This window comes from Scatophagus argus, chromosome 5 (assembly GCF_020382885.2).
Source record: "Scatophagus argus isolate fScaArg1 chromosome 5, fScaArg1.pri, whole genome shotgun sequence".
Classification (NCBI taxonomy): Eukaryota; Metazoa; Chordata; class Actinopteri; family Scatophagidae; genus Scatophagus; species Scatophagus argus.
The window spans coordinates 19,799,739-19,826,891 of NC_058497.1; the positions used below are offsets into that span (position 1 = coordinate 19,799,739).

The following is a 27,153-nucleotide window of genomic DNA, read 5'->3' on the forward strand; positions in this document are numbered from 1 at the left end:
CTTTGTGATTTTCATCAACGTGGGCCATTAATGGTATCCTCGGACCCTGCGGTTTAGAGGGCAGGATGGTGGCGCTGATTGTTTCTCACGTTCCCTCTGCTGCTCAGCCAGAGCCAGATGGATGGTCCAGGTGAGATATGGCTGACTGAGAGGCATCTAGGACATGAGCAGATGTGGCTTACACATTAGTCATAAGCATAGAGTACAGTTGATAATAGACCTGAACACACAGACGCACATGCTCACTCTTGTGTGCATAGAAGCAGGCTGAAAATTAATGCAGTTTTTATTTTGTCTCCACTAGCATGAGATTAATAACTCATCTTTTAATTACATTTTTGGCAGAGCCACACTGGTAAGAATGCATAAAAGCCAAGTGGAGAATAGCATCCCTTCAGAGTATAATGAAGTGAAAGAACGGCTTTGGCTACAGCAGACGGCACTGATTGTTGCCTTGTCCTTTAGTGAAGAGGTACTGATTTGTTTTTCAACCAAAGGTACAGGAGGGTGGAGATGTGGCATTAAAGAAATGTGAAAAATTCATGACAGCAGATGAGCTTAATGGCTCCTGCTTTATTCATGCTGTGAATTTTAATCTTTCAAAAGATTCTGTAAAAAATTGCAGCCCATTTGTTGACACAAATAGAGCCAAAAATCATTTTGTCGAATTCAGTCAGAATTGAAATTGTCCACAATAATGGACCAAAAATTATGGGATGCCACGGATGAGGCAGGGATGGGCAACGTGCAGCAGCTTTGTCTCATTTCAGTTTGTCAGTCAAATGCAGCAGCAGTTAGAAGTTTCATCATAAGTGATAGTTTTCAGCTAATGATGCTCCTGGTAAATGAATGCTAATTTGAGCAATTACAGGGAGAAGCACTGCAAAGGATTTCAAGTTGAATAATTTAGCATTTCTGGCTATTTATATTAATGTAGGTTTCTGAAGTGCCTCAAGGATTCAGATTGATTATTCTGTGTAGCTTTTACTGTGTTTGACATCAGTGCTAACAGAAGTTTGGATCCACGCTGCGTCCTCAAATGTTCCCATCTCCTCAAACTTTCTGTTTGTCTGTTTTTTCGGTTGTCCATCTCTGGCTCAGCATGATTTATTGTGCCTCAGGTTAGCAGGGTTCCTACACAGCTAGACAAAGGGAAATTACTCGGATGATACCAGGACTGAACAGAAATTGTGAATTTTGGAAAGGTTAGAAAAATAAAGAACAGTGTTTGGAATATTTCTTAGCTATTTACAAATCTGTGGCCTCAAGTGTTAGCACCATTACTGCTGTGAAACTCAGGAACACATTCTTTCATTTAGGAAATGCCTAATTTCATTCAAATTGGGAGCACGTGAGACTGTAAAAGAGAAATTAATGTCACAGCTGCCACGCTAGAAAGAGATATGCACGGTGGTCGGCTCACCATCGGCCCATGCATGCATATTTAGTCTTGAGCGGGTTTAAGTCAGCCCTGTTTTGGCAAGCCAATCAGAATGTGATTGAAACATGAAAATTGATTTCAGAGATCAGAGCCTCATGGGTTTTACCTTCTGTTTTTTTTTTCCCCCCACATATCTCAGTTTGTTGTTGGAGCAGCTGTGGCTGCAGCACAGCCCAGCAAAGACGTCTTGTCGTTTGTTAAAACTGGACAACAAATTTGTTGAAAACTTTTATTGATTATGCCCTGTATTTAAGTTGGCATTTCCTGGCCATGTTTTCAACATATCATAGCTGTCAGATATCCTGGCAAAAACACTTAAAACATGAAATCCTGAATGTACGTGAAGTGAATTGTCATTGCAGTAATGGCTGCTTGTATCCTAGAACATACTCACACTGACTGCAGTTTTTAGTCGGTATTTTAGATCAGTCAAGGCAAAGTCTCTTGAATCCTGAGATATAAAATGTGTAGGAGCCCTGAGGGTAATAACTTGGATTCCTTCATGTATTCACTCACAGATGTACTGGGAATAAGGAGCTCTGTCCTGGTGAAACAGCTGATTTGAATGTTTTCTTGTTGCTCAGTCTGTGCACACTTTTCTTTGCTCTGGGCGTTGCATGAATATGCTTCAATGTGCTGACTCCTCTTGTGCTTACAGGCAGTGACTAAAGACAATGACAGGAAGTTAAGGGTAATTATGCCCCATTTATTTATTTATTAAGTATAGGAAAGCAGATAGTATATCCAGAATAGACTTTAATGTTATCCAAGCGGGCTCATTCTGAATCCCTTGTCTTCACATGCAACTACAAAGGTCAGCTGAATGAATAGAGTCACTGTTTTATCACTGTTTTTACCAGCTCCAGTTTGAAAGCATGAATACTCTTATTCTTGTTTCAGAGTAGAATTACTAGTGGCTGCTTGTCTGAAAAGCTTAATCATGTACAGCATCTGTCGAGTTAAAAAGGACTAAACTGGCGTGCATTCGCTGCCATGCAGGAGTGAATGGAAAAGTTCAGGTTTGAGAGGGAAAAGGAGGAGGTATTACAGTGTCTGCTTTGTATGACCACTCTTTCATTTTGCATCCGCTCCCTCCAACATTTCTAGTTTTGGCACTCGTTAAGTGCAGGTTTGTGGAAACAAGTAGGCCAGAGCACAAAGGAGCTCGGAAAGGAAATCGCTTCGCTTGTGAAATGTGAGTGTGTGAGAACAAGCAAAGAGTAGAAATGTGTCATTCAGTTTGTGCTGCAGACTGCATTCGGGCAGGTGGAGATGTAACCGGCTTAATGGTGTGTTGCTGTGGTGTACTTTGTATGCAGTTGTTGCTTTCTGCATGCATCTCCCCTCTCCTTCTGCGTGGGAGGCTATGATTCACAGCACATGACTCATTCCTCTCTCCGGCTTCAGCTCCCAGTATTTCACCAGGGATGCAAACTCTTAAACTGCACATCACACACATTAGCATCTCCCGACGGCACACACGCGCGCGCGCACACACACACACAGAGCTACCACTTGGCCCACTGTAAATGCAGACGCTCGTCACATCGCTCCAGTGGGGGGGTCAGATCTCCACATTTCATTTTCTGAACAGCCACAGTGAATTTAGATGCAGGAGACTCATTAAAGTTCAAGGCAAGACACTACAATAAAGCAAAAAAACTTTGGCTAATATAATTCACCATGAAACTTCACAAATTGATAGCTTGGACAAAGAAAATTATTTTTGCACTTCAATTTTTTCTGAAATTGTACGTTTAAATGAGGCCTTATCTAATTAAATATGTGCTAATTTGCATTAATGTCAGAGAAATAATTTTGAACGGTGGATAAAGCCAGGTTCAAAAGTCTTGTTTCATTTTGTTGACATACAAGAGTCAGAGGTTTTTACAGAGGATGTACACGAACGAACATGTGAATCCCGCGTTACAATAATGATAATGCATAAGTGCAATCTGGAGCTCCAGAGGGAAAATCAGGTAGAAGCTCTGTGTGTGGGCAGCTTGGAGAGGAAGTCAAATGTTTTTCATTTGCATTTTTTTGTAATAATACAAAGTTGGTTGAAAATCTGCCAATTTTCCCTTTATGTCCTTAGCAGAACTTTCTAACCAGTTTTAAAATATAATTTGATCAGATGTTGAATAGTTTCAGACTCTCAACCCTGTCATTGATAACTGACAAATTTGACACATGGACCCAAAATAGCTGAGAAACCAGAAACTGTTTCCGTCGATCGTCTTAGCCCCAGCTGTTGGCCAGATTGGCTCATTAGGTCATCTGGATAATGTTGGCCATTTATTGTGGGACGTGCGAGTGTGACATTATTCCAAATTTATCTTTTTGCCATTGACCGTAAAAACTGCACATCGTCCAATTAGACATACGACTTTCATGAGTTTGTTCGTGATGAAGCGACATGCATCAAGATGTCTGTTAATGAAAGACACGATCTGTAATTTGAGGTTAAAAACCTGTTTAAACGACCAGGCAACTAATGGCTCCCATCCTTAATCAGAATCGTGTTTCTAAATGAAATGCTACACTCAAGCGATTCTTCGTGACGCCGCCACACTTCGCTGCTTCAGCACTCACGCACTTCAGATGTGGAAAACTGAATCTCAAACGTACATACAGGGTGTAAAGAGATGGCCTGCAGTGTGCTTTTCGGCATAGCGATATGTGGCTGTGTGCCTGGTGCATCCCTTCTGTACATACACATTTGCGCTTTCCAGTTGTACCTATTTGAGGTTATGTATTATTTATATGCAGTACACTACTTTTTACCCTTCTTTTCTACGCAGTTTTATGGCAGGCCATTTTAAACAAATTAGTTTGAGTCTTTCCTAGAAGGTTTTGCATGCTTTGCAAACCCATGTGCATTGAAAGCCTTTTCTTGCCAGAGGCTGATGGTCTCCCAATTAACTTGGCTGGGATGCACAACAGAGTCACATACATTAAAGCTGAAAAAGAAAAAAAAGTTGTGTGGTAGTATTGGCAAAGGAATCAGAAAGTGTCCCGTCCGTATCCTGCATATCTATCCTCCTTCCTGCTGTGTGCACAGATGGGTTTATTGTTTTACTCACATGTGTGTATTATTTGAAATATTTGACCCTCTCACTTTGACAGGCATTTAACTCTGAGACGGACAATTTCAAGCTGCTGTACGGGGGCCACCAGTATCACGCCAGCTGTGCCAATTTCTGGATCAACTGTGTGGAGCCCAAACCCCCGGGCCTCATACTGCCTGACCTGCTCTGAGCTTTGGCTCCATCAGATGGGTGGAGCATCGGCGCACCTCACACTGCGCAGGTTGGACTGAGAGAAGGATGTTTAAAGTCACTGGATCACTCTTGTATTTATTTGTTTATTTTTCCACCACTTCCTTCTTGTCACACAGAGTTTTGGTGACGTCAGCTGTCTTTCAGGCCGAGTTCATGTGCAGATCTGATGGTTTGTTCAAATTTGAAGCTTTGCTATAGATAATTACCATCCATGGTGTTATTCTTACCCTTTTGTTCCTCACATTCTTAATTACCTAAATATGCATAGGTCAGCTGTACAGGTTATATTTAAATCAGTTACAAATTATGCTTTTAAGATGGTTTTTCACTGCAGAAAAAAGTCAGTATATTTCTAAATATTCCCTTGTCAGTTCTCTTCTAATATTTAAATTATTAGATGTGCAATATTATTAAAAAACACTGGAAGAAGACGGTTTCTAATGTCACTCGCTGCTTCGCTTCTGTTTGAGAGGAATTTTATTCATGACTCCCTTTATTCCCACTGAACTGAACCAGAGCTGTTGAACCATGAGCCTATTATTGTACTTGAATTACACGTGTTGGTCCAGCCTGTTTGATGAAGCGCTGTGGCTGTTATGGTTTTAATATCTTTCTAAAAAAATTTAACATTCAAGCTAAGGTAGACGCCTGCCTTTTTATGAGTCCTGTTTAATTAACTGCATTGAATGATTTTATTTTGCACTGTTGGGGACACTTCAGCACCTCTTGGGGTACTTAAATTGTGTATTTTATAAGGGTGGAAAAAAGGTTGTAATTTGGGGACTTGATGGGAACCATGTTAATGGTTTTGTTTTTTCTGTCTTGGTGTTGTGTGCAACTACAGCTGAAAGTCTGGAAGAAGTTGACTGTTAATCTGAATTAAAATTGCAGCAGCACTTTTTGTATTTTGCTGTGTCATGCGGTAATATTGCAAGAATGACTAACTGTAATGTGAATGTGATGTAAATAAATATGCGTACGGTTTATTTAAGTGTCACAGACTACTATACTGACTGTTTTTTAACTGTACTCATATTACATATATTTTAATACATACATTATCATTTGTCACTGTAATGGACCATTTGCTACACCCTTACCCAGAACAGCAATTATCAGGCCATAGCTTTGCAGCATGGTACTGTAATAAGAGGAGGTTAACATATTTTTCTTTAAATAGCTCTTAAAAACTTAAAAACACAAGAACAAATGTGAGGTATGAATGAAACTCTTTGTCTGACTGTGAATGTTAGCATGCCTGGCTAATCAGCTTCTTACATGTAGCGATGACATAGCATTATTTCCAAAAGGCAGAGGACATGACATTAGGTAATTTCGTTAGTATGTGGGGTTACATTAGAGAAAAACCAGTCTGAGAGCATCTGTTGTGTAGGAGCTAAGGAGCCATCATATCAGAGTTCAGATTGATGTCTCCTTCGGCTCTTTATTTACTTTGAAAACATTTGAACTGCAGCAGTGTCAGCCAAACCTCAAATCCATTTCTCTTGTACAAATAAAATGTACTGCTTGGCAACACGACCATTAATTCAATGTACTACTTTTTACAGTTTCTCATGAATGAAAAACTCTTTTGATGTTCCCACATTTGAGTTATTGAGAGTTTATTTTGTCACACATCCCCTGACTCTAGTGCTAATTCACAATTTGTGAATCACTCAATATTTTAATATATTTAGAGATTAATTTCTTTAATCTAATTTTTTTTTTCAAGTTTCATCTTACTTGTTGTAAAGATATGTGTTAATTACTTTATAGTTGTCGGTAGGCTAAGTATTTTGTTTCCTCCCATTTCCTGTTTTTTCGCTAAGCTAAGCTAACAGGCTAATGGCGGTAGCTTCAAATTAGTGCTCTTTTTCTGTTATAAGAAGTATTATTGTAGGTTTTCTAGATTCTTTGATTCTAAATTCATGTTAAAGTGTGATCATATTGCAGCTTCTGAATGAGACGGCACAGTTTCCCCTCTGTCATTTCACTCAATAATGTACTTTCTCTTCAGCCAGAGAGGCCTCATCTCCATCACTTTGCGAGAAAATGGAATAAATTCTCCTTCAACAAGCCTGCCGGGCAATCGCTGGCGGTTGAGCGTCAGCCAATCAAATAAGATGTCTGGGGGCTCTGTGAAAGCAGTCTGATTATTGTTCTCACGTTCGTGTTCAGGTGTGTTCTCCAACATCCATTTTATCTCTCACAGTTCCCTAATTCATTTCCTGCAGAAAATGAATTCCTCTCCTCTCACGGTGAACACCGGGATTACAGAAAATTACAAGCACTGAAATCAATTACTGAATAAGACTGTGTAATTTAAAATGGAGAGCGTCTCTCTCTCATTCCTGCACCCATCAAATTCACGCCTATTTTTCTCCCCCCCTCCCATATGCTGTACCGAAATGATCACTCTGGGAGAGAAGAGAGATTGAAGCGACGCTGTGCTGTATTGACTGTTGCTCTTTGGTATTTCATGGCCGCGGTCAATCACATTATTGATTAAGAAACAGCCGCTTCTGCAAGTTAAGTTCAACTTCACTTGTGCGAGTAGAGTTGCTTCCTGCTTTACTTTTTTTCTTATGACATACACAGAGGATAGTATTTTTATTTTTTTTTTAAGTAGTTTAGAAGGCAAAAGCTGCTGTTTCAGAGTTTACAGGATTAAACTGTCGTGACGGTAGAGGAAGAGCTCAAATATCATTTTGTCTGTTTGTGTCTTATTTTTGAGGCTTACGGTGAAAGTTTAAAGGATTAAAAAAAATTTGATCAATCTAACATTTTTTGTGCATTAACTATATTTGGGTTTTGGATTGTTGGTTGGGTAAAATAAAAAATTTAAGAAATAGTAAAGGGGATTTTTCATTTATTTATTTCCTGATATTTAAAAAACAGTTTGACTGATCGTTTGAAAAAATAATAGACACACTAACTGATAATGAACAGATTAGTTTATCGCAGCCCTAAAATAATCGCAACCAAAAGTTGTACCAAGTGGGAGGCCACCTTTTATAGTTAACAAGTCAGTGCGCTCTCTAGAGGACAAACTATGTAACTGCAGCACGGTCTCTAAATTACCTCAAACATTCTGCTGCCTTTGATTTCTTGCTATTTATCAGTCAATAAGTACGCCAATATCGAAAATGCACTCAGTTGTTTATGAGACCCATCCAGCCAGAACAACACAGTCCTAAAAAAAAAAACAAAAACAGCTTTTGTTGAAACTGATTTGGTAAAGCATTGGTCTCTGGACTATTTATGGTGAACTGAATTAGACTGAGAGATCTTTCTCATATTCTGTGTACAGTATGTATGTCGGTGATAAAACAATATTTATACTTAAAAAACAACATTTGCTGTGCAGCAGGACAGCTCATCATTGGTTTTGGTCTTTTTTGTGGGATTTGTTGACAATAGGAACAAAAATTATGGAATATAAACACAGTTATCCTCAGTTATCTCTTTCATGAAAACCTGGGCCACCATTAGTTAAAAGAAAGCACCGACAGGCGATCCTCGAGTCGATTTATGATGCCTCACTTTCACCATTAATAAACTACAGACATACATATGAGTCATTTTCACTATTGAGGTGTTCAGTACAAATTGAATAAAGCTCCGTGACTCACAGTCCTTTGCCTCAGTGTCCACACTATCAATCAGTTTGGACATTTGAGGCTTTAAAGGACAGATGACTCACTGTTACAAAGCAGAGACAACACATTCAGCTGCCTGCTGTGGAAGAATCACTTGACTGAACAGACTACAGACTGAACATTATCAGCCAAATTATGGATTCTTCAAGTCTACATTTTTATTATTTAACAGTTAATTTTTCCGTGCGCCTAAATCAGGCTGTGACGAGCCTGATGCTGGAGTTTAAAACTGGTCTTGTGCCTGTGGCCTTGTTAAAATGTAAATGCAAGCTTTACACCTATTGATACAGGAGCAGGACTGTAGCTCATGCCGACTGTAGTGAATTATTGAACACCCTATAATTTGAAGTTCGGAGAAGCCATGATTCAGTAATTCATTTCAGCTCCGGCAGATGTGCACGTTCGCTTTGTTTGGTTGAAATATAACCTGCACAGACTTAAGTGAAACACTGGAGTGGTGGAGAAATTTGACACTAGGCAGGATTGTAGAAATATTGACCCCACCAAAACAAAACAAAAATCTTCCTTTTCTCCTCACAGGTTATTAATTTATCAGTCTAGTTGAATATTTCTGAGCATTTTATTTTATTTAATGCTGTATCACAGCCCTCCGCCTGCTGTCATGATTATGGGAGTGATAAATACTAAATCCTCCACCTCACTATGTTTCAATTTAATTTATAGTTTGTTGCCAAAAACAATCAAATATAAAAATATTTAGGCTAAAAATATTAGGATCAGAAAAACATGTTATGTGTAATTTGTGTGCAGATGTAGAATTTAAACACATCAGTGTGGTAAAACTGAAAGACATGGTCAAAATACTGAGAGCATATCCTCAGTGGTCCTGAATGAGAAGTTTAATTTTAACGATAAATTTGTTAAAGCAGCATGTTTACACAGACTATTTCATGCTAGCAGCTCTGCAAGGCTGCTGCTTTCAAATGCAGTCGAGTCTACTGTGTCCATGAGAAGCAGGAGTCAGCATGTCGCTGTGGACTCGAGGAAGCTGTGATCTCAACATTAACTGACTAATCAAATTAAAACCACACACACACACACACACACACACAGATATAATGACAAAAGTAATACAGCTCACCAGTGTCTGATGCATCCCGTTGAGTGTCCGCAGTTTGAACGTCACCTCCTCAAACTTGGTCATCATTGTTCGTTCTGCAGGGCCTGCACCGCCGGAGCCTGGTCTGCCTCCAGTGCCCAGGACGATGCAAAAGGCTCTTCTTACTGCTTTTATGAGAAGATAAGAAGAACTTTATTGATATCACAGTGAGAAAATTCACGTGTCGTGGCAGCTCACAAGAACAGAATGGAGTGTAAAAAAGCAAAAACAGTTACAAAAAATATAGATAATAAATTAACAATTTACAAGTAAACACAGTACAATATACAGCTATATACAAGTCACATTGATAATGATATCCCGCTGAAAGATGTGTTTACTTTTAGCGCTTGACTATGCACTGGAAACCTTGTGCATGTACTCACTTTAACACAGCGAAGACGGGCAGGAGAAGATATTTTCTTTTGGTGTGAGAAAACAGTTTGTGCTGCGTATAATTTGGGATCCATGATTTGTGCATCTCCACCGTGGTCGGCCTGTTCGTCAGACGGGCCTCGTCTCTCTGGATAATGGAATTCATTGTGGAGACCACTCTGGAGGTCTCTCAGAAGTGTGGGCGCAAAACAAATAGTGCTCATCAATATCTGCCTGCTGCTCTGTAGCCACAGCAAATGAAAATGAATGACAGAACATTTCTTTGGCACCCGATGACATCTCTGGGGGAAAATGGCTGCGCAGAATGAACATCAAGAGGCCTTCAGAGGTGCAAATGCTGCAGACTGTTCATGTGAAAACATCTCAGACACAGTGTCAAAAAAAGAAGGATAGTAAAAAGTTTTGCTGCTTTTACGTACAAGTGCTTTCACATTCCAGTAAAAAAAAAAAAACAAAAAACAGAAATATTGTGTATTTTTTCAGTGAAACTGAACACAAACAGTGACTTGATTTTTAAAATTATTTTAATATAACTCTTGTGGGGCATGAAATAGTTTGAAGTCAGATTACAGATTATGCATCTTTCTCCTGCTAATCATTACTCACCCCTGAACTTTTATTTTTTTATTGTAATATCACACGTAATATGTTATGGCATTGTTGAAAAAGCATTGGCTGCACTGGTCTGTATCAGCTTACAATGTCAACTCTGTTGCATTTGTGACCACATCCAACAATACCACTACTGCGTGTGGTCCGTCCGACGCCTGACCACACCCAGCAGCAGTATCATACTGCACTGCTAGTGTAGGGGAGAGAGTCAAGAAACCGCAACACAGAACTACCAGCATACACTCCCTGCCCACTGCGACACATAACAGAATTACTACAACTGTGAACAATTTTGATAATCATTTTTCTCTGGTTCTGCAACGTTAGAACTTAGAGTTTTTAACTGTGTTATATCACTGTCAATATCTTTTCATCTTTTGTCAGACAAAATAAGCACTTTACACCGCAAGCAATTACACTGATGTACACCGATCAGCCGCAACATTAAAACACTGACAGATGAAATGAATAACACTGATCACCTGTTTACAATGCAATGTTCTGTGGGGAAACCTTGGGTTCTGTGAATCATGTGGATGTTCTCTGACACACACACCTCCCACCTCCAATGGACAATGTAGCCCATCACCTTTCAAAAACAGCTCAGGAATGTCTCAAGGACCACGATGATGGTCTGCACACTTTCCAGATCCCAACCCGACTGAGAATCTGCGGGATGCACCAGAATAAGTCAAATCCACCCTCAATGCACAGGACCAAAAGGATCAAACATTCCGATATCGATAACCACAAAACACCCCCAGATGTCCTGTGTCCCTTCTCCCGACAGGTCAGAGCTGTTTTGGCAACACAAGAGGGACCTACAAAGTATTAAGCAGGTGGTTTTAATGTTGCAGCTGATGGGTGTATACGTAACACACACCGAGATGCAGAGACTTTGAGACTTTGCGCAGCATTTGCGTCATCTGAGGTGTGCAAACTGGCTCCTGTTTCACACACACAGCGCCACGCAACGCATTGATATGAGTCAACACGCAGGAATGTGGGTCAATATGCTGCTGGTGAGCAGGTTTGGGCATCATCGATCAACGCACATCATCAATGGAGATGTTTCACTGTTCTTTACTGTTTTAAAGAATTTGTCAGACTTAGCCTGTGGGCCACATGAGACATAATCCTGCCGAAGGTTTCGTGCTTTTCCACTGATCCACAGGTGGCCAAGAAACAGTGCCAAGAAACAGTGCAAAGGCGTCAGTAAAGGCAGTGAAGGACAACACTGCTAGCAAGTAAGCACGGTCCAGATAGAAGGTGGATTCAAAATACTGAAAACCCCTGCTTTGCAAGTGTTTTATAAGGAAGGGAATGTATTCAACATGTTTGTTAGACCTTAAGGATGCACAAAGTTTGTTGGTGGCAAAGTCTTGACGATGGTGTTTTATTGCAGTATAATTTTTTTCATCTTGCCCTACAACTTCAGTGCTTTAACAGTACTTTTGGAGCATGGACAGCACGTGCAGCAAAGCTGCACCAAACCACAGAACTAGGCCAGTTCACACAGAGAAATAAAACGTGTTTTCTGTACCACACCAATCTTTTTTCAACCTTACCCAAATACGGACACAAGGCAAGAACAGTGGGATAGAAAATACTCTTCAAAGCATCTATCATAAAGCTTCCCTTGAGGCAGCAGATAATTTTTTTTTTTAATACGGCATCCAATAGCACTACAATAACATAGTGTGGTCACAGGACAGAACAGTCAACCCTGTGGTACACAGGAACTTTCCCTAAACCTTTGCTTTTAGCTCCTCTAGATTTTTACACCTTTACAAAGGTAGGTATACTAACATCTCTGAATGTTCAGTTAAAATGTGCCCTAACCTTTTTTTTGCTCACTATCAGTACATTCCAATAAAATCATTTGTTAATGTATTTTTTTCTGTACACTTATCTTAAATGCTACCATAAATCAAGAGCATGCTGCTGCCCTTCACACTAAAGACTACTGCAAAACTGGCACAATACCATCACCACATCACGTCAGGAAAAGGACTTCAGTCACATCAGAGCTGCAGAGTCTCAACTAACACCTTCACAGAGCACTCACTGCATCCCTCCCAGCACTGAGTTTCATCTTGTTTTGGTGTCTGACATCATTGTGGTCCAAATCAATGCTTTGGTCCAAAAGGGCTCTGGGCTTGAAGTCGCCTTGCTTCCAGACTAAATGGAGGCAACTGGTTGGAAGAACAGCAGCACCATCAACAACCAGCTTTGGTTAGACTTCCTCAGTCCAAACACACCAGTATTCATTAAATAAGCTTCACGCAGTTGTACACTCACACATCTCACTTCGCCCATCCTGAACCAGCAGGCCAGGAGGCCAAGAGGGCTCATCTTTACTTTCCTCCTCAATCCCTCACTGTGGACGGTTAGTAGATCTTCTCTCACAGGCCCCAGTATGGAGCCAGGCTCCTGCGGTCCCTCTCATAAACATCAGGAATGACCCCATAGGGCGTCTGGACCATCTTAACAGAGTTTCTACCGAACAGCTTCCTCTCGTACTCAATAAGCTGGCGCCAGAAGCCACCGTTGGGCCTGATGACGGGACGGCGGGCCTTAACCCAGGCGTGGGCCTCTGCCAGAGACACGCGGTGATACTTCATGAGGTACGCCAGACACAGGGAGGCTGAGCGGCTCACGCCAGCTGCACAGTGCACCAGCACGGCCCCTCGCTTTCGTCCCACACTGTGGATCTTATCAGCCACACTGTCGAAGTACAAGGAGATGGGGGAGTGGGGCATGTCTGCCAGAGGGACCTTTACATACTCCATATGAGGCCAGTTGAAGTTGGGGAGCTCAATGGTGGCGTTGACCACACAGGTGATGCCTTTGGACAGCAGCAGGCTGCGGTTGGATGCCACGTTACCTCTGCTGAGGAAGAGATTGGGGGTGATTTGCGCGATGCCCCCCAGCAGGCTGCCATTCTCAGGCAGCAGCCTGGGCACCGTAGTGGGAACCATGGAGCTGCGGTGGTGGTGGTGATGATGGTGGAAGAAGCCTTGACTGCGGGAACCCATAGAGGAATCAAGTGGGCTGTGAGAGTGATGGCGAACGTTTTCTTTCTTTTTCTTTTTCGAAATCTTCTAACTCTTCAGGAGCTCAGAGTCATGGGAGTGCAGCCAGACAGCTCCTGGAACACACAAACAGATTTCACCTTCAGTCTAAATTAAACATTTTTCTGTTTCACTGTAGGCTGAGCACTCAGACTGACAAACATACAAACACCTAACAAGGACGAGTGGCATCGCTGCTGTTCGCAAAGACTCCAAAACAACCGTGCTACAATCCTGTGCTGAGACAGGAAATGTTATTCTGCAGTCTGAGTCTTTCAGCTAACACCAGACAGACGAAACAATTAAAGATCTGTCACAGTAGTTGACTGATTCAAAAACACGCTGCTGTGAAGCTGTGACAAACTGGTTTTCACTTTACAATTACATCAAAGGGTTTTCATGCATCTACAGACACACAGAAAGTGTTTGTATCTCAGCCTGAGAGACCAGTCTACTGTATGCGTCTCTACACTGAGGTCGAATGGCCTCCGAGCTGCACGCCGAGACGTGACTCCCTCCGCCATGTGAGCACGGACCCCCAGGAGGCACACGCTCACCTCATCTCGTGTTCATCCATCCACAGCCCTCACACACGGATTACATCTCTCGCCTCTCCGGCTACTGCTGCTGTTTAATGTCATTTTGGATTGCACCAAACGGCAGGGTGGAAAGTAATCATATACCGCAAAATCACACAAAAGTGTGCTGCTAACACACGTCGTTTTAACTCAAAAAAGTTCCTTAATTTAATTCCATTTTCTTTTTTGGAAAAGGCTGATTAAAACTGTCTTCCATTTATGAGCTGTGACATGAACATGAGGAGCACTCCACAGATGGTGAATAAAAAGATATTACAGGAAGTGTAATGGGACTTCTCTGGCTGCACCACATATGATGGAAATGGCCTCCTGCGTTAATACTTAAGTTACCAGCAAAAAGCCCGCGGCTTCAGGCACTACTGCGACACGCTGCTGCACTCGTCCTCCACACCATGTGCACGAGTCTGGCTGGGAGGGGTTTTTTTTTCCCTTTCCTTTTCTGCTACAGTCTGTTTAACAAGACACACGGGTCAACTGTTTTAAACTCTAATTCAACCCGCAGAAGAAAGTCGCCTGCTGTCACCTGGGGACAGTCTGCAGAGGCAGATCGGGATTATTGTTATTGATTCATTAAATTGTAGTCAAATGCATGAGTGGAAAGATGTGAATTTAAATACATCTGCATGACTGACAATACCGTGACAATGGAGACAGCTCAGTGATCCAGAGACAAATCTGCATAACCTCATGTGTTAAATCAGTGGTTCCCAAAGTCTGGACACACAAACGGCTTTAACGGGATGGGAGCCAGAAAAATAAAACAAATGCTCCATAAAATTATGTTTTCTAACGAATTACTGGATAATTTTTCCTTCTAACAAATATTTATAAAAAAAAGATTCCTTTTTGGATCAAAGGGTCTCAAGTAGATTGTTTTGTTTTAACGGATCGCAAGACAAAACAGTTGGGAATTGCTGCTTTAAATGTTACGTCGTAAAAAGCCGAAACAGACACGTCAGCTGCCAAATCTTTTATTTCTCCCTACCTACAGGAAGCAGGTTCTAATCGCAGCTTTTAATAGTTTTATCACATAATGCTTAGATGAGAATAGAAAAGCAGGTATCCCGTCTGAACAGAAATACTGTTTTTTTGGGTTTTTTTCTCAAGTTAATCCTCACCTCCTGAAAGGTTCGGAGCTTCTTTGCTTCACTGTCTCCTTCCAAAGTGCAAAAAAAAAAACAAAGAAAATCTCCAACCTCCTCTATACCCTCTCCTCCTATCGATCACAGCTTTGCCACCTCAGCGTGGACCAACAAAAAAAAGGATCAAAGGCTAAAAACAACACTCTCCTCCGTCCCCGCCGAGGCACAGTTTGTCCGGGCTCGCCCCCGCTTGCCAATCACACTGCACTTTGTCTCTGAAATGGTTGCCATGATCGCGCTGTGGTGAGGCTGATTCCACCTTCCCCTGCGCTGGTCGCCACTGGTGATGAGACAACAGATACAGTGATCCAGACTCTGGAAAACGAGTGTTGCCATCAGACCTCATCAGCAGGTGGTTAGAGACATCAGAGCAGGAGATTCTCCTGCAAATACTACATAACAACTAGGCAGGAGAAAATATCTCCCATCGTGTTGGTCTGTGTTGTACACTGTCGGTATGTTAATGTAAAACACTACTAAACAACAACACTAGCAAACAGTCCCCATCTTCAATGACGATTTGCTGCTTCTCTTTGTCTTAGTGAAAGGTAATCTTTGGGTTTTCAACTTGGCCAACTGATTTATCTACAAACTCATCAGCAGGTTGATAATCTCTAATGAAAATAATTGGTAGGTGCAGCGTTTAACACGGCACAATGAGCCCTTGTAGTTTGAGAAACAAATGTAATATGGAAATCACGAAGACAAACAGGAAATGCACCAGTAAAAAGCTGCTGCAGCCTGATAATCACACTCAACTGCTGTTTGTTTTCCACTGTGTTATTCACTCTCACGTCGGGTTTTTATTGGTCACATCCTCTTTGTTCGGGGGTTCTCGGGGTTCAACACGGATGCAGAAGTGGTTTTTCCATGAGCAGTTACAGCGGCACTAATACATATTTTAAAACTACTGTGTTTGATTTGAAAATGCAGCTTTTTGGGGTAAACACACAGAGAAGATGGTGCAGCTTTACACAGCATTTTAGCACCTTTCAGCTTATTGTTTTGGTCTTACAGCCCAAACTGTTTTGCTTCAGTCTCTTCAGCCATAAAAAGCCCTTCTAAGCCCATTTCACACTACAGTCCAGAGGGTTTACAACATGCTGTGGCCAGAAACATCTTGAATCTGATTTACAACATTCTATACAGCCGCGTGGATGCTTTCCTACCAAATCCGACCCACAAAGCTCCGATCGGCTCGACTGTTTTCGCATTTGATGAGAGCAACACCAGACTTATCTGAATGGGTGATGTGGGCAGCACATCAGAGCCTGGTGTAACTGTGACATCTTCCTGAAACCGAAAAAGACATTTTTCGGTTTGAGTGGGATGCATTAGCTGATGCATTAATTCATGGAGACAGACAACACGCAGTATACCATCAGCTGAGATAAGTGCAAACTCTGTTGCTGCAGCAACCTACTGACCACAGTATAAGTCAATGAAGAGACGAGGAAGATAAGAGCACCAAATAATCCCCGGCCCTCTCCAAAGTGCTGTTGCACCACAGCGCCGGGCTTTGCTGAGATTTGCTCCATCCACATGGTTATTTATACCCTGGGCAGGGCAGGACGGAGGCTGCACAGAGCGGAGGAGGGAGAATTATGCAGAGGCTGTCACCACATAAAAATCTACTGTAATGTTGGAGATAGTGGGGATACTGCAGCGTGCTGTCAATCAAATTTAATGTGAGGATTAAGTGAAAAATAGACACAGATTAGGGGAGGAGGGTCAGTGGAGGACATTTCTTTGTGTTAACACACATCCCAAACTATATTTCTTGTTCTTCTTGTCTTCATGTTATCCCCCCCCCCCCAATCATTCAGAGTGAAACTGTCAACAGGTGGTCCCACCTCACAAATCGCCTTATAACCATCTCCGTTACTCTCTCTGAAGAGAGATTCCTCAGGGGTCCGGTTCCACCTCCGCTGACACAAATTGGAAACGTGACCCTCCTGCTGGAAAACTAAAGCTGCAAACACGACACCTAACAGAAAAACCTCAGCGACAACCGCATCTGAGCTGAGACTTGGACTCGGTTAACATCAAATTCCTGGCTGACACTCCCTCACGCCGCAGAATAAGATGAATGAAAACGTTGAGATAACCACAAAAGGTGGGAACAGACACGCTGTTCTCAGCACTGTCTCACAATCGAGGACAATCCATCTATTCAGTCTCTGAAAGTGACTCTGCTGCCTACAGTCAAGATGATAATCGTGAGAAAATGAGAAGCAATGGCAAGGGTGGTCCTTTTTGGAGGCAGGGCATTGCTTCTCAGATGCATCCAAATGCGAGTGGACTGCAGCTTCACAAATGACAAGAACGCTTTATGTCAACCGCAAAGAAGCAAAGTCAGCATAAGAGTAGAACCAGCAGGTTCAAGGACAGGGTTTGGCTTTGGCACCTTCATGCAACAGCAGGGACCGGGTGCCGCTCAACATGTCACACGACACGTGTAAACTCACATGAAACGCCTGAGACCACACAAGGCCACGTGTCACGTAGCGAGAGATGGCGAGCGCACATACACACGATTCCTCGCTCGTAGGAGCAACCACCACTGCAGCGGATGGATGAGACGGATAATCGGAGTGACTCCACTTTTGAACAATGAAAAAAAAAAAAAAAAAAAGAGTTGAAAAATCTAATGAGACAGACTCATCATTACCCATAATTGCTGCTACGAACAGTGAATATCAAATAGAGCTGAAATGATAAGTACATCTGAAAATGAATCTGCAAGTATTTGGAAAGCTTAGTAACATTTTGTCATTTTATCAAGTGAAAATGCCCCCCCCATAAATAAATAAATAAGAATCTGGCTCTAACCACTTTGATGTGGGATTGGCTGCTTCATCTCTAATAGAAAAAAGTAATATGGTAGCCTATTAAAACAAGTCCTTTGAAAATGAAATGAAATTGAAATGGACGTGGACGAAATAATCGATTAACTGAGAATATAAGCTGCAGATTCTTTGATAATATGAAAGCAATCATCACTTGCATGCTTAATACTGACGATAGTTTAACCTAAGGGAGAATCATGTGGCGATCAGGCCATTACTGCACAGCACTACGTGGATGTGCTCAACTCTGTGTAAAATCAATGTTGTTTTAAAAACTTCTTACATCTTTCAGCTGATGCTTCTTCACGGACAGGAAGGAAGTGCAACACGGGCCGTGTCTTTCACAGCTGCAGTGAAAATGTGGAGCTTTAAGTGAATGACTACTCAAGTTTAACAGTTTATAGATTGAGCCCTGAGTGAGGACCGGCCCTCGTGCGCCTGACGCGAGGTGTGCGTGCGTTGACAAGTTCAGGTGTCGGAAAATAGATCCCAGTAGGTCTCAAATATGTTTTTGGTTGTTGTTGGGGTTTTTTTTAAAAAAAAAATAAGCAGCCACATGTTGGTGTCACGTTCACAGCCATAAACAACAGGAACGAATGCAGTAACGTGTCTTCCTTAAAGGCATCACAAAAGTGTGGCGGCAGGTGCGCTCGTTTCTTCAATTTCACCCATCTTACATCATGAAACTGATCAGATTAAAAGCCGCACGTACATGCGCACGACACAATTAAAGCCAACAGATCTACATCAATGCTTTGCTTGACTTTAAATTAAAACCAGTGTTGTGTCACGTCAAAATGACGCCGATAAACTGTCTCCATCAGATGGAAAAACTCAACTTACCAGGCGACTCTCAGTCGGGCAGAGATGGAGGTTTTCAAAGCGCATTCACCGCCTGCACCAATCCGCTTGGCTGCTGTCACACTCCGGACATTAACCTTCAGTCAGTCCGATCATACAGCCGGCCAGGCTGATGGCGAGAAGCCAGGTGGTGGGAGACAAACTGCGACACACAACAACATAATGTGAAAGTCAACAGAAATACGAGCCATCGGTGTATCCGCCTGGTTCTCCGCTGGCAGGAGCGGCGTGTTACAGGGCAGCGCAGCCTCTGAAGGCTATGAGGAGTGATCAGTGCCGCACAGAGGAGGAGGAGGAGGAGGCGGGAGGAGCAGCAGTCAGGAGTCCACGCTTTGCCTTTTGCAACCAAGCATTAACCAGTCGGTCCAAGCCCAACCCAGGTTGGCTCCTGTGGAAAACTTTGGGGAAGAGACTGTGCACTGCAGGTTAACCAGGCGCTGGTTTACAAAGCCAACCAGGTGGTCCTCATCCTTGAAGGTTTCATCTCTTATTAAACTGAAACTTAGTGTGAGAAAACACTTCTGATGAAGCCCAAATCTCATCTTAGTACAGCTCATCCAAGTAGTTTCTGAGTGTTGTGTATCTTCCTCACCTCATTCTGGTGTTTCCAGTCCTGGTGAGCTCGTTACTGCCCCCCTGAGGATGCTGGGCAGAAAACACCCACCTCTCTCCTGCTTGCACATAGGAATGAATGAGTTTTATGTGTTCTGATCATACAGGCAACCTGCAGGCAGCTTGGAGTTTACAGTTTACCGTGCAGCTAGACAAAAGCTGAGTGTTGCTGAGTACATACCTTTTTATAGTACAATTTAAAAAAATCAACAAGTTAAAAATTACATGTTCCAACACATCCTTGCAGCCGTTGTTTTTCTTTCCTTGGTGAAATGTCTGAAGTCGGCAGAGTGAATGGAAAGATGTTTGAGAAAACAATCGCCTTTCATACGGAGTCTGTGAGCAGTCCAGTTCACCCTCTGTCTCTGGCATCAATTACACTTCATACCATGTGATGGAGGAACAAGCACCTCCCCAGAGCACAATGCTAAAAACTATTGGTGAGATGCGACTACAGAACAAACAAACCTCTTGTCTGTTGATGGAATCATCACCGGCTGACTGAAATGCATTTTTAATGACTTTCTAAACAAGCTTTTTGTTCTCCTCCAAATTTCAAATAATCTAAAACTGGACACACAGGGCTGGAGACAGTGTTTTAGAGATACAGAGGTCACGAGTCCAGATTCCTCCAGCTGAAACCCCCCCACTTAGATCACTTCTGAGTAGCTGCCAACCAAATCCTGTAACAAAAATTTCATGCACTGAAAAGAAATGTCATGTATTTTAAGAGATCACAAAACAAAGCTTTCTCTACAATGACTGGCCAACCTGGCAGATAACATCAAATCCTCCTTAATTTATTTAATTTAATTCAACTTTGCTTGAACAGTGCCTTTCATACAAACATGCGGCCTGAGGTGCCTCACAGATTAAAACAGCAACGACAAAAAGGGACCTCAAATTAAAGCCTGGTTATAAAGATATGTGCTTTATTTTGCATTGCTACAGTATTATGGAAAGAGCTGCAGCTGGTGAAATAACCTCAGGCTGCAGCATGAAACTCAGCATCCTCATTTAGCATTAAGTCACTAAACTTCACTGGCACTGATGTGTTTTAATAGAACCGACAGACAGCTGCCTCATACAAATGACAGAAGAGGATCAGCTGATACAGTAGCATCAACATTCACCCGTTTATTTGAAGTCCTGCCGAGTACTGTGTGATCATGCTTCAGGCCTTGAACTTGTAAAACCCACGAGTTTCAGATGCAGTAAACAATGTAGGATCACACCCCGCAGTGGCCCAGGCAATATGTCCTCATTTCAGGATGCTGCTGATTTGAAATCTAATTTCATGTTCTTGTTTAGCACGCACACAAATGCACACATTACCAATTTAAATGTTGCCCTGGCATAGTGGGCCACAGGCGTGTATGGAAAACAAATATACTGTCCGTTCTTTAGGTCTGTTACTTCAGATCTCATTATGCCCTGCCCTGGAGGAAACAGCTTGATATGCTCGCAGAGCTTGAGACAGCGAGACGTTTTGACCACCTATATGGCCCCAACTCAGAGACCTTCAAAACTGCAGCTGCATCTCCTGTCTTCAGTGAACATATCCGTGTACAAAATCATAATTAGACATGCCTTCCAAAGTCAATCCTATTTCAGAGGGCTCCTGGGGGAGATATTACGCTATCCATAAACCCATGGCCCCTGCCTCAGAGTCACTCCTAATTACATTCCAAATTCAATCAACTGGAAACAAACAGCAGCAGCACCAGGCGTTGCAACCACAAAAACTGGTGCAAGGGTGACTGTTTCTGCAATACGAGGATAAAAAGGAGACGGACTGATAGTCCTGGCTCTGATTTCTGACCCTGTACTTGGAATGCTATGCATCCTTTTTACAGTGCAGAGGACAGATAACTTTGATTGAAATTCACCTGATGAATGTTTAAAGAGCTGAAGGAGGAAATGGTGACATAAAATGTCTGAGAACTGAATGAGCAAGAAGTAAAAAGAAAAAAGAAAAAAGAAAAAAGAATGGGATGACAGATGTTTAAAAAGTGGTAACCTTGAATTAGAACAGTGAAAAGCCAGAGAGAGATGGATGGAGAGATAAGAGAGGGAGAAAGACGGAGCTGCAGGCTGCAGAGACGGTGACTGGGGTTCAGACTGAAATGTCAGATGAGTCAGAGGCATTCTGGGAAGACTCTCCTGTTTAATATGGCTCCACAGGCTGCCGTGGAGGCTGAAAATTTACAATGACACCATCACCGTAATAACAAGCACCTGCAGCCACGTTCTGAAGGAGCTGTCTGCTCTGAATGAGGCGGGGAGTGACATTGATTAACCCTGACCGCCTGTAACACACGATAACTGATGGCTTTGACAGTGCAGAGGTTGCCACGGTGATTTAACTGTAAAAATCCTCTGCACATCACTCAATAACCTGTGCTGTTCAGCTATGGCTACTTATTTACTCTTTCCGAGAGCCAGCAGGGATCTCTTCATCCAAATAGTAAATTATGAGCGCAGAGGTCCAATTCACTCAGTTCAGGGAGAGCGCTGACGATCACATCGCGCACTTCAGAGGCCTGCTGTGAGAGCTAAAGCAGAAAAAATAAAAACAAAACATGCTTGGCACAAGCTCGGAGTCCAGCCTGAGGAGGCCAAAGCTTCAACAGATTATCAGAGCATCTGTGCCGTCCGCCAATAAGTTGATGAATGAACATCCGTGAGAAAATAAAACTGAGTGTGTGAAGGTACACTGTAAATCTCCACGATGATCTCGGCTGGCTGGTAACACTATAGACGTGTTTATTTCAGTCCGTGCTGAGGTGTGTGACCGATGTGTCGAGGGGTGGTAAGATGAGGAGGATGGAAAGCACTTTGTGGTCGGCAGCGGTGGAGATGCTCGACCTGGCGTTGCAGGAGGAGGAGGAGGAGGAGCGTGGGGTTGGGGTGTGGAGGGTCTAAATAAAGTTGCTGTTGATCCCGCCGGTGTCCCCATCGCGCCAGCTGTGACGGTGGTAAATAGACATGGGATCTAAGTGTTTGCTGTGGCAACCTGTGAGAGCGACGAGGTGGCTGAGCGCAGCGTGCAGCCTCCCCGTCGCTCTGATCAGTGCTGCTCTTACATCAAACACATTCACACACACACACACACACACACGCATCCTGTTGCCATCCGTCCATGAAGAGAAAAAATAAACACAGTAGAGGTTATCATATCCTTTTCCAATATTATTTCTTGCTGAATGCTGAATGGGTTGCTTTTATTTTGCTGCCTTTCTTCCATGATAGCGAGTCAGTGAGAAAAAGCACGTACACAGATGGGTGTGTGTGTGTGTGTGTGTGGGGGGGGGGGGGGCTCTGGTTAGTCACGACTTTTCTGCCCAGCAAATGAGCGCGAGCAACAGGGTGTGTGCGCGTGTTTGTGTGTGTCTGTGTGCGTGCGTGTGTCCACAGAGCTGCCCCCTGCCCCTCCTCATCACCGCCTCCTTCAGTATGCCACAGACCTGGTTGCCAAGGTAACCTCTTGTGTTGATGGGTTCACCTCTGTGCTAATCACTACCTGGCAATGATGGCTAAAGCAGAGCGTGTGTGTGTGTGTGTGTGTGTGTGTTGGAGTTTGTCCCTTCACAGAGGGTTACAACAGCACAGAACAAATATGTGGAAGACATCTTTTTCCCTTTTCTCAGAATAGCAGCAATGTTAAAAATCAATGAGACACCGGCAGAGGAGAAGCTCTAAAACCAATGGATTGATTTTTCTCAGGAGAGTTGTGTTTTCTTTTTATTACAAAACATGGCAGCCTACTTTGCTGTTCTAACAAACCAAAATAGCTCCAAGATTACGAGAGAACGTGTCTGCATGCAGCTTATTACATAGAGATAAAATCCACAGCAAATTAGCACATTTCTTTTTTATTTTTAAATCATTGATAAAAAATAATAATGGACAATCAACATATAACCAAGCACACACTAACACAAAATAATAATAGTTTAACAAAAATCCTAAAAGCCTAAATTATAATAAAAACACTAAACAATAAAGTTGAGCATAGTTTTCTAGATGTGCTCCTAACTGATGCCAAACAAAAGCCACAAAGATCAAACTTCAGACTTTCTTTTATTCTCACATCAAAAGTGATGTTTTAGCCAGTAGTACAACAGCATTTAAGATGAAAGAGCTTCTTCTTCTTCTTTATTAATCATCGAGTGTTATTGTTTGTGTACACATACTTAAGGCAACACAACACGATTTCCACCCGCAAGCCAGTAACATGAAAACCACATCAACGTTACAAAAAACATGCTTTTGCTCACTTTCTAATCTCCATCTGAAAAGCATTAGTCTTGTTGGAAGGATTTTGTTTCAGTTTGTTTTTTGTTAATTTGCAATACTGACAAATGCCGGAAAAGAATTAATCCTGACAGAGATTATCTTTGATTTCCATGATCCTAATTATCTATCTCGTAACATGTGCTCGAGATTTTAAAATAGTCTGCAACCTGTCACAATGTGCCTGTTCCAGTCTCATTGTCTGATGTTTATCATATCAACACCAATAAAAAGGACGTCAGCAGCCCTTTACCATCGCAGTCCTTCTGAGCCCGAGCCCATCGGAGAGCAGGAGGCAAACAGTGTGTCCCAGAAGACAGCGTGTGGGTGGGTTGAGAAATGCTGCATCTCTGCACACATGCAGAGTGTTGACACTAACATCTGCTCCATCTGCTGCTCCTGCCACTACAGCACAGTCTCTACAGCGACGGAGATGGGGCCATGACTCAACATGTGCTGGGTGAAACAGGCGAGGAGTCTGCTCAGCTTGACTGGCAATGTCAGATGTATCCTGTATGGTGAGTAAATGTGATCAGTGCAGCATAAAAAGGACCATTAACCCATAAGCTGATCGTGCTGTGTCTTCTATTTTTGCTGCATTTGATCTGAATGTTGAAATTCGGTGCACCTGATTTTGAAAAACGGCTTCTGTCATCTGCTGGTGTTGTCTTAACTCACGTACTACCTCTTGAGTCACAGACTGAGAGAAAACTAAAGCGTTACGCCTATGGGTTATGTCCACAATAATCTAAGATTTAAATGAATATGTATTAAACATATATATTAATTACTCTGGGCATTGAAGGGGTAGGTGAGTTAAAATCAAAGCCAACAATTAAACTATGGCCCGACGTCCATTTTAATTTTTATGCTGCTGCATCGCATCGCATCGTGGAACACAGCAGTACGACTCTGTCCCAGCTTACAGTCCTGAGGAAAATGTCAGAGGAAAGTGGCTGCCAAGTGAAAATGGCGAATTGAACGTGTTTGTTCAACTGTGACGTCACTGCCGGACGTGCGTGTTTCACTGTGACATCACTGCTGGATGTTCTCATGGATATACACTTGGATACCACATTAACAGCTGGTGTTTAATGGAGTAATGTGTCAGTGCCTCTGAAATATTGGTTCAACAAAGCTTCCTAATCAATCCCATGAGAGCAAATGTCTACTTTGTTTTGATTACCATTTTACAATCCCCAATAACAGGATGGTCTCATCCTCATCCTGGTCTCATTGCTGAAACCTTGGACCAGCAGAGCCCAACTCATCACGTGCTGGTTGTAGTGCACAATCACTGGAGAAGTGATGGAAACAGGATATGACATCACAATTAAATGTGTTCATCACAGCTGGAGATGATTGCTCCACTGTGGCTGTTGTGTTAGCATAGATATGCACACACAGCTTCTGTTTGAGTGTGTGTCACGACTCCTCCCATGACTACCATGACTTGGTACAGGAAAGCTTAGCCTCCTATTGCATGTACAACATATGTAAACCAGCAAAATATAATATCACTTGAAGAGAATAAAAATATATGTTTTTTCTTTATCTGACACAAACTAGAATGTCACTTAACTTTATATTAGCCTTAAAGGTAGAATATTTATTGTGATATCAAAGTCCACACGTTGATGATAACAAAATATTGTAATATAACCTCGCAACTGTGAAATGTTATTCCCCGTTGCTTGGTTTTGGCATCATTTTCATTAGAACATCCAAAAGCAGCACAGACGCCTGGCAGGTTCTGCTGTTTCAATGAGCCAGAACCTTCACTGCAAGATCGCAGTGGCAGAGACGCATCACATTTGGATGCGTTTTGTCCTCTGTGGCATCATAATGTGACATGTTCAGTGCCCTGTTGGATCCCTGCATGTCCATGTTGATTTTAAAACGTCTTCTTCTCTGTTTTTTGTGACACATAAAAAACAAAAAAATGTTTGTCTGTTGCTCATCAGTCATAGGAAAGACCAGACTGAGATCAGTGTGGAGTTTGTTCTAATTCCAGGGCCTCACTTTTGAATTCACAAAATTCAGGTCACATTGTTCGTCAGCTTTGACCACAGACGCAAACACCAACTGCCACTGTCTGCATCTATAAGCTTTAAATGGGAAACGAAAGGGCGAATAGGATAGATCCAAGTGCAGTTTGTTGGAGGCTGGGTGGGAATGAGTCTTGGGTAAAGATGCTAAGTGTGACATGAGGGAAAACTATCCTGTGTAATGAGCAGAAAATGAAGGGAGTAATTTTCTCTGCTGCTTCTCGTTTGTTGTGAAACCTTAGTTCAGTAAGACACATGGAGGAATAAAAAGGCCTGAGCGTCTGCACATCCTCTTAAATCCCTGCATTTCAGTGTTTCAGTTCAGGTGCTCCTCCACAGCCATCCTGTCCTTATCATCAAAGGTTGAATGTGCTGTTATAATCAAGCCGTTAGCTCAGGTTGATGTGACGGCTGCTCGCTGCTCAGATAAGCCCGTCAGAGGCTGGTTGGCCTCATTCCTGCGTTAGATTCGTCACGGCTCTCCCACGTCACGCTGCGCCCACGCGTCCACAGATGGGAGACAGAAAGGATCACAAAGGAGTCATTGATGCCACTGTGTCACTGTGGAGCATCGTTCAAAAACGCCGACAAGAGTGTCAGATCAGCACTGATCAGGCTGCAGTGTGTGACGCTCAACGTCCCTGTGGATCATCCATCATATGGAAACATGTAGTGGTTGTTACATGACGGGAATCTATTATATTTTACTTTATACAGGAAAACACAGGTTTGCATTTTGTATCGAGTTTAAAGCTGACAGGGGATCAATATATTCTGAGCTTATGAAGCTGTTTGTCTGGTGTCAAGGCTGATTCGTATCCATCGACTCTCCTGCCGGCTTCCAGCAGGTAAACAGACATCATTTGTGTGGTTTTGTTAAGATGCCGTGCAAGCAAAGTCTGCCTTAAAAACATTTTATTTTACACGTTTCTAATTTCCCATTCATGTTCTAGGTATGTTTCACTTATCACAGTTCAGTTAGTTAAATTAATACGCAGTTGTTCATTTCTGGAGGATTTTTCTCTTTGAACATCTACTCCAATTAAACTGCAGTGAATATTAATTTACTATTAGAAATCTTATCTTTCATATGTTTCACTGTATTTTCACTTGTTCAAACATTTCACGGTTTTGCATGTTCAGCTGAGTACCAGCTGATCAAT

The 27,153-nt window shown here is 42.4% G+C and overlaps 2 protein-coding genes across 13 annotated transcripts in view; one reads left to right on the forward strand and one right to left on the reverse strand.

Annotated features, from left to right (window-relative positions):
- synrg (synergin, gamma) overlaps positions 1–5,708 on the forward strand; it is a 34,954-nt gene extending 29,246 nt beyond the window's left edge. For 7 of the 10 annotated variants that reach the window (XM_046389496.1, XM_046389500.1, XM_046389497.1 and 4 more), the window contains 2 exons: positions 2,100–2,132; positions 4,568–5,708. In XM_046389496.1, the coding sequence (XP_046245452.1) occupies positions 2,100–2,132; positions 4,568–4,699 (165 nt within the window). In that variant the 3' untranslated portion in view covers positions 4,700–5,708. The remainder of the gene's footprint in view (positions 1–2,099; positions 2,133–4,567) is intronic. The other 3 variants (XM_046389499.1, XM_046389501.1, XM_046389506.1) reach the window with 1 other exon arrangement.
- Positions 5,709–10,403: 4,695 nt separating this feature from the next.
- dusp14 (dual specificity phosphatase 14) lies at positions 10,404–19,333 on the reverse strand. Of its 3 annotated transcripts, none has more exons than XM_046389507.1 (2): positions 19,017–19,333; positions 10,404–13,660 (listed from the first exon to the last, which is right to left on the reverse strand). In XM_046389507.1, the coding sequence occupies exon 2, from the start codon at positions 13,545–13,547 to the stop codon at positions 12,915–12,917; it is 633 nt and encodes a 210-aa protein (XP_046245463.1). In that variant the 5' UTR covers positions 13,548–13,660; positions 19,017–19,333; the 3' UTR covers positions 10,404–12,914. The 3 variants fall into 3 exon arrangements, with proteins under 3 accessions (XP_046245463.1, XP_046245464.1, XP_046245465.1); XM_046389508.1 differs by lacking the exon at positions 19,017–19,333 and adding an exon at positions 18,457–18,593; XM_046389509.1 differs by lacking the exon at positions 19,017–19,333 and adding an exon at positions 15,301–15,584.
- Positions 19,334–27,153: the final 7,820 nt, after the last annotated feature.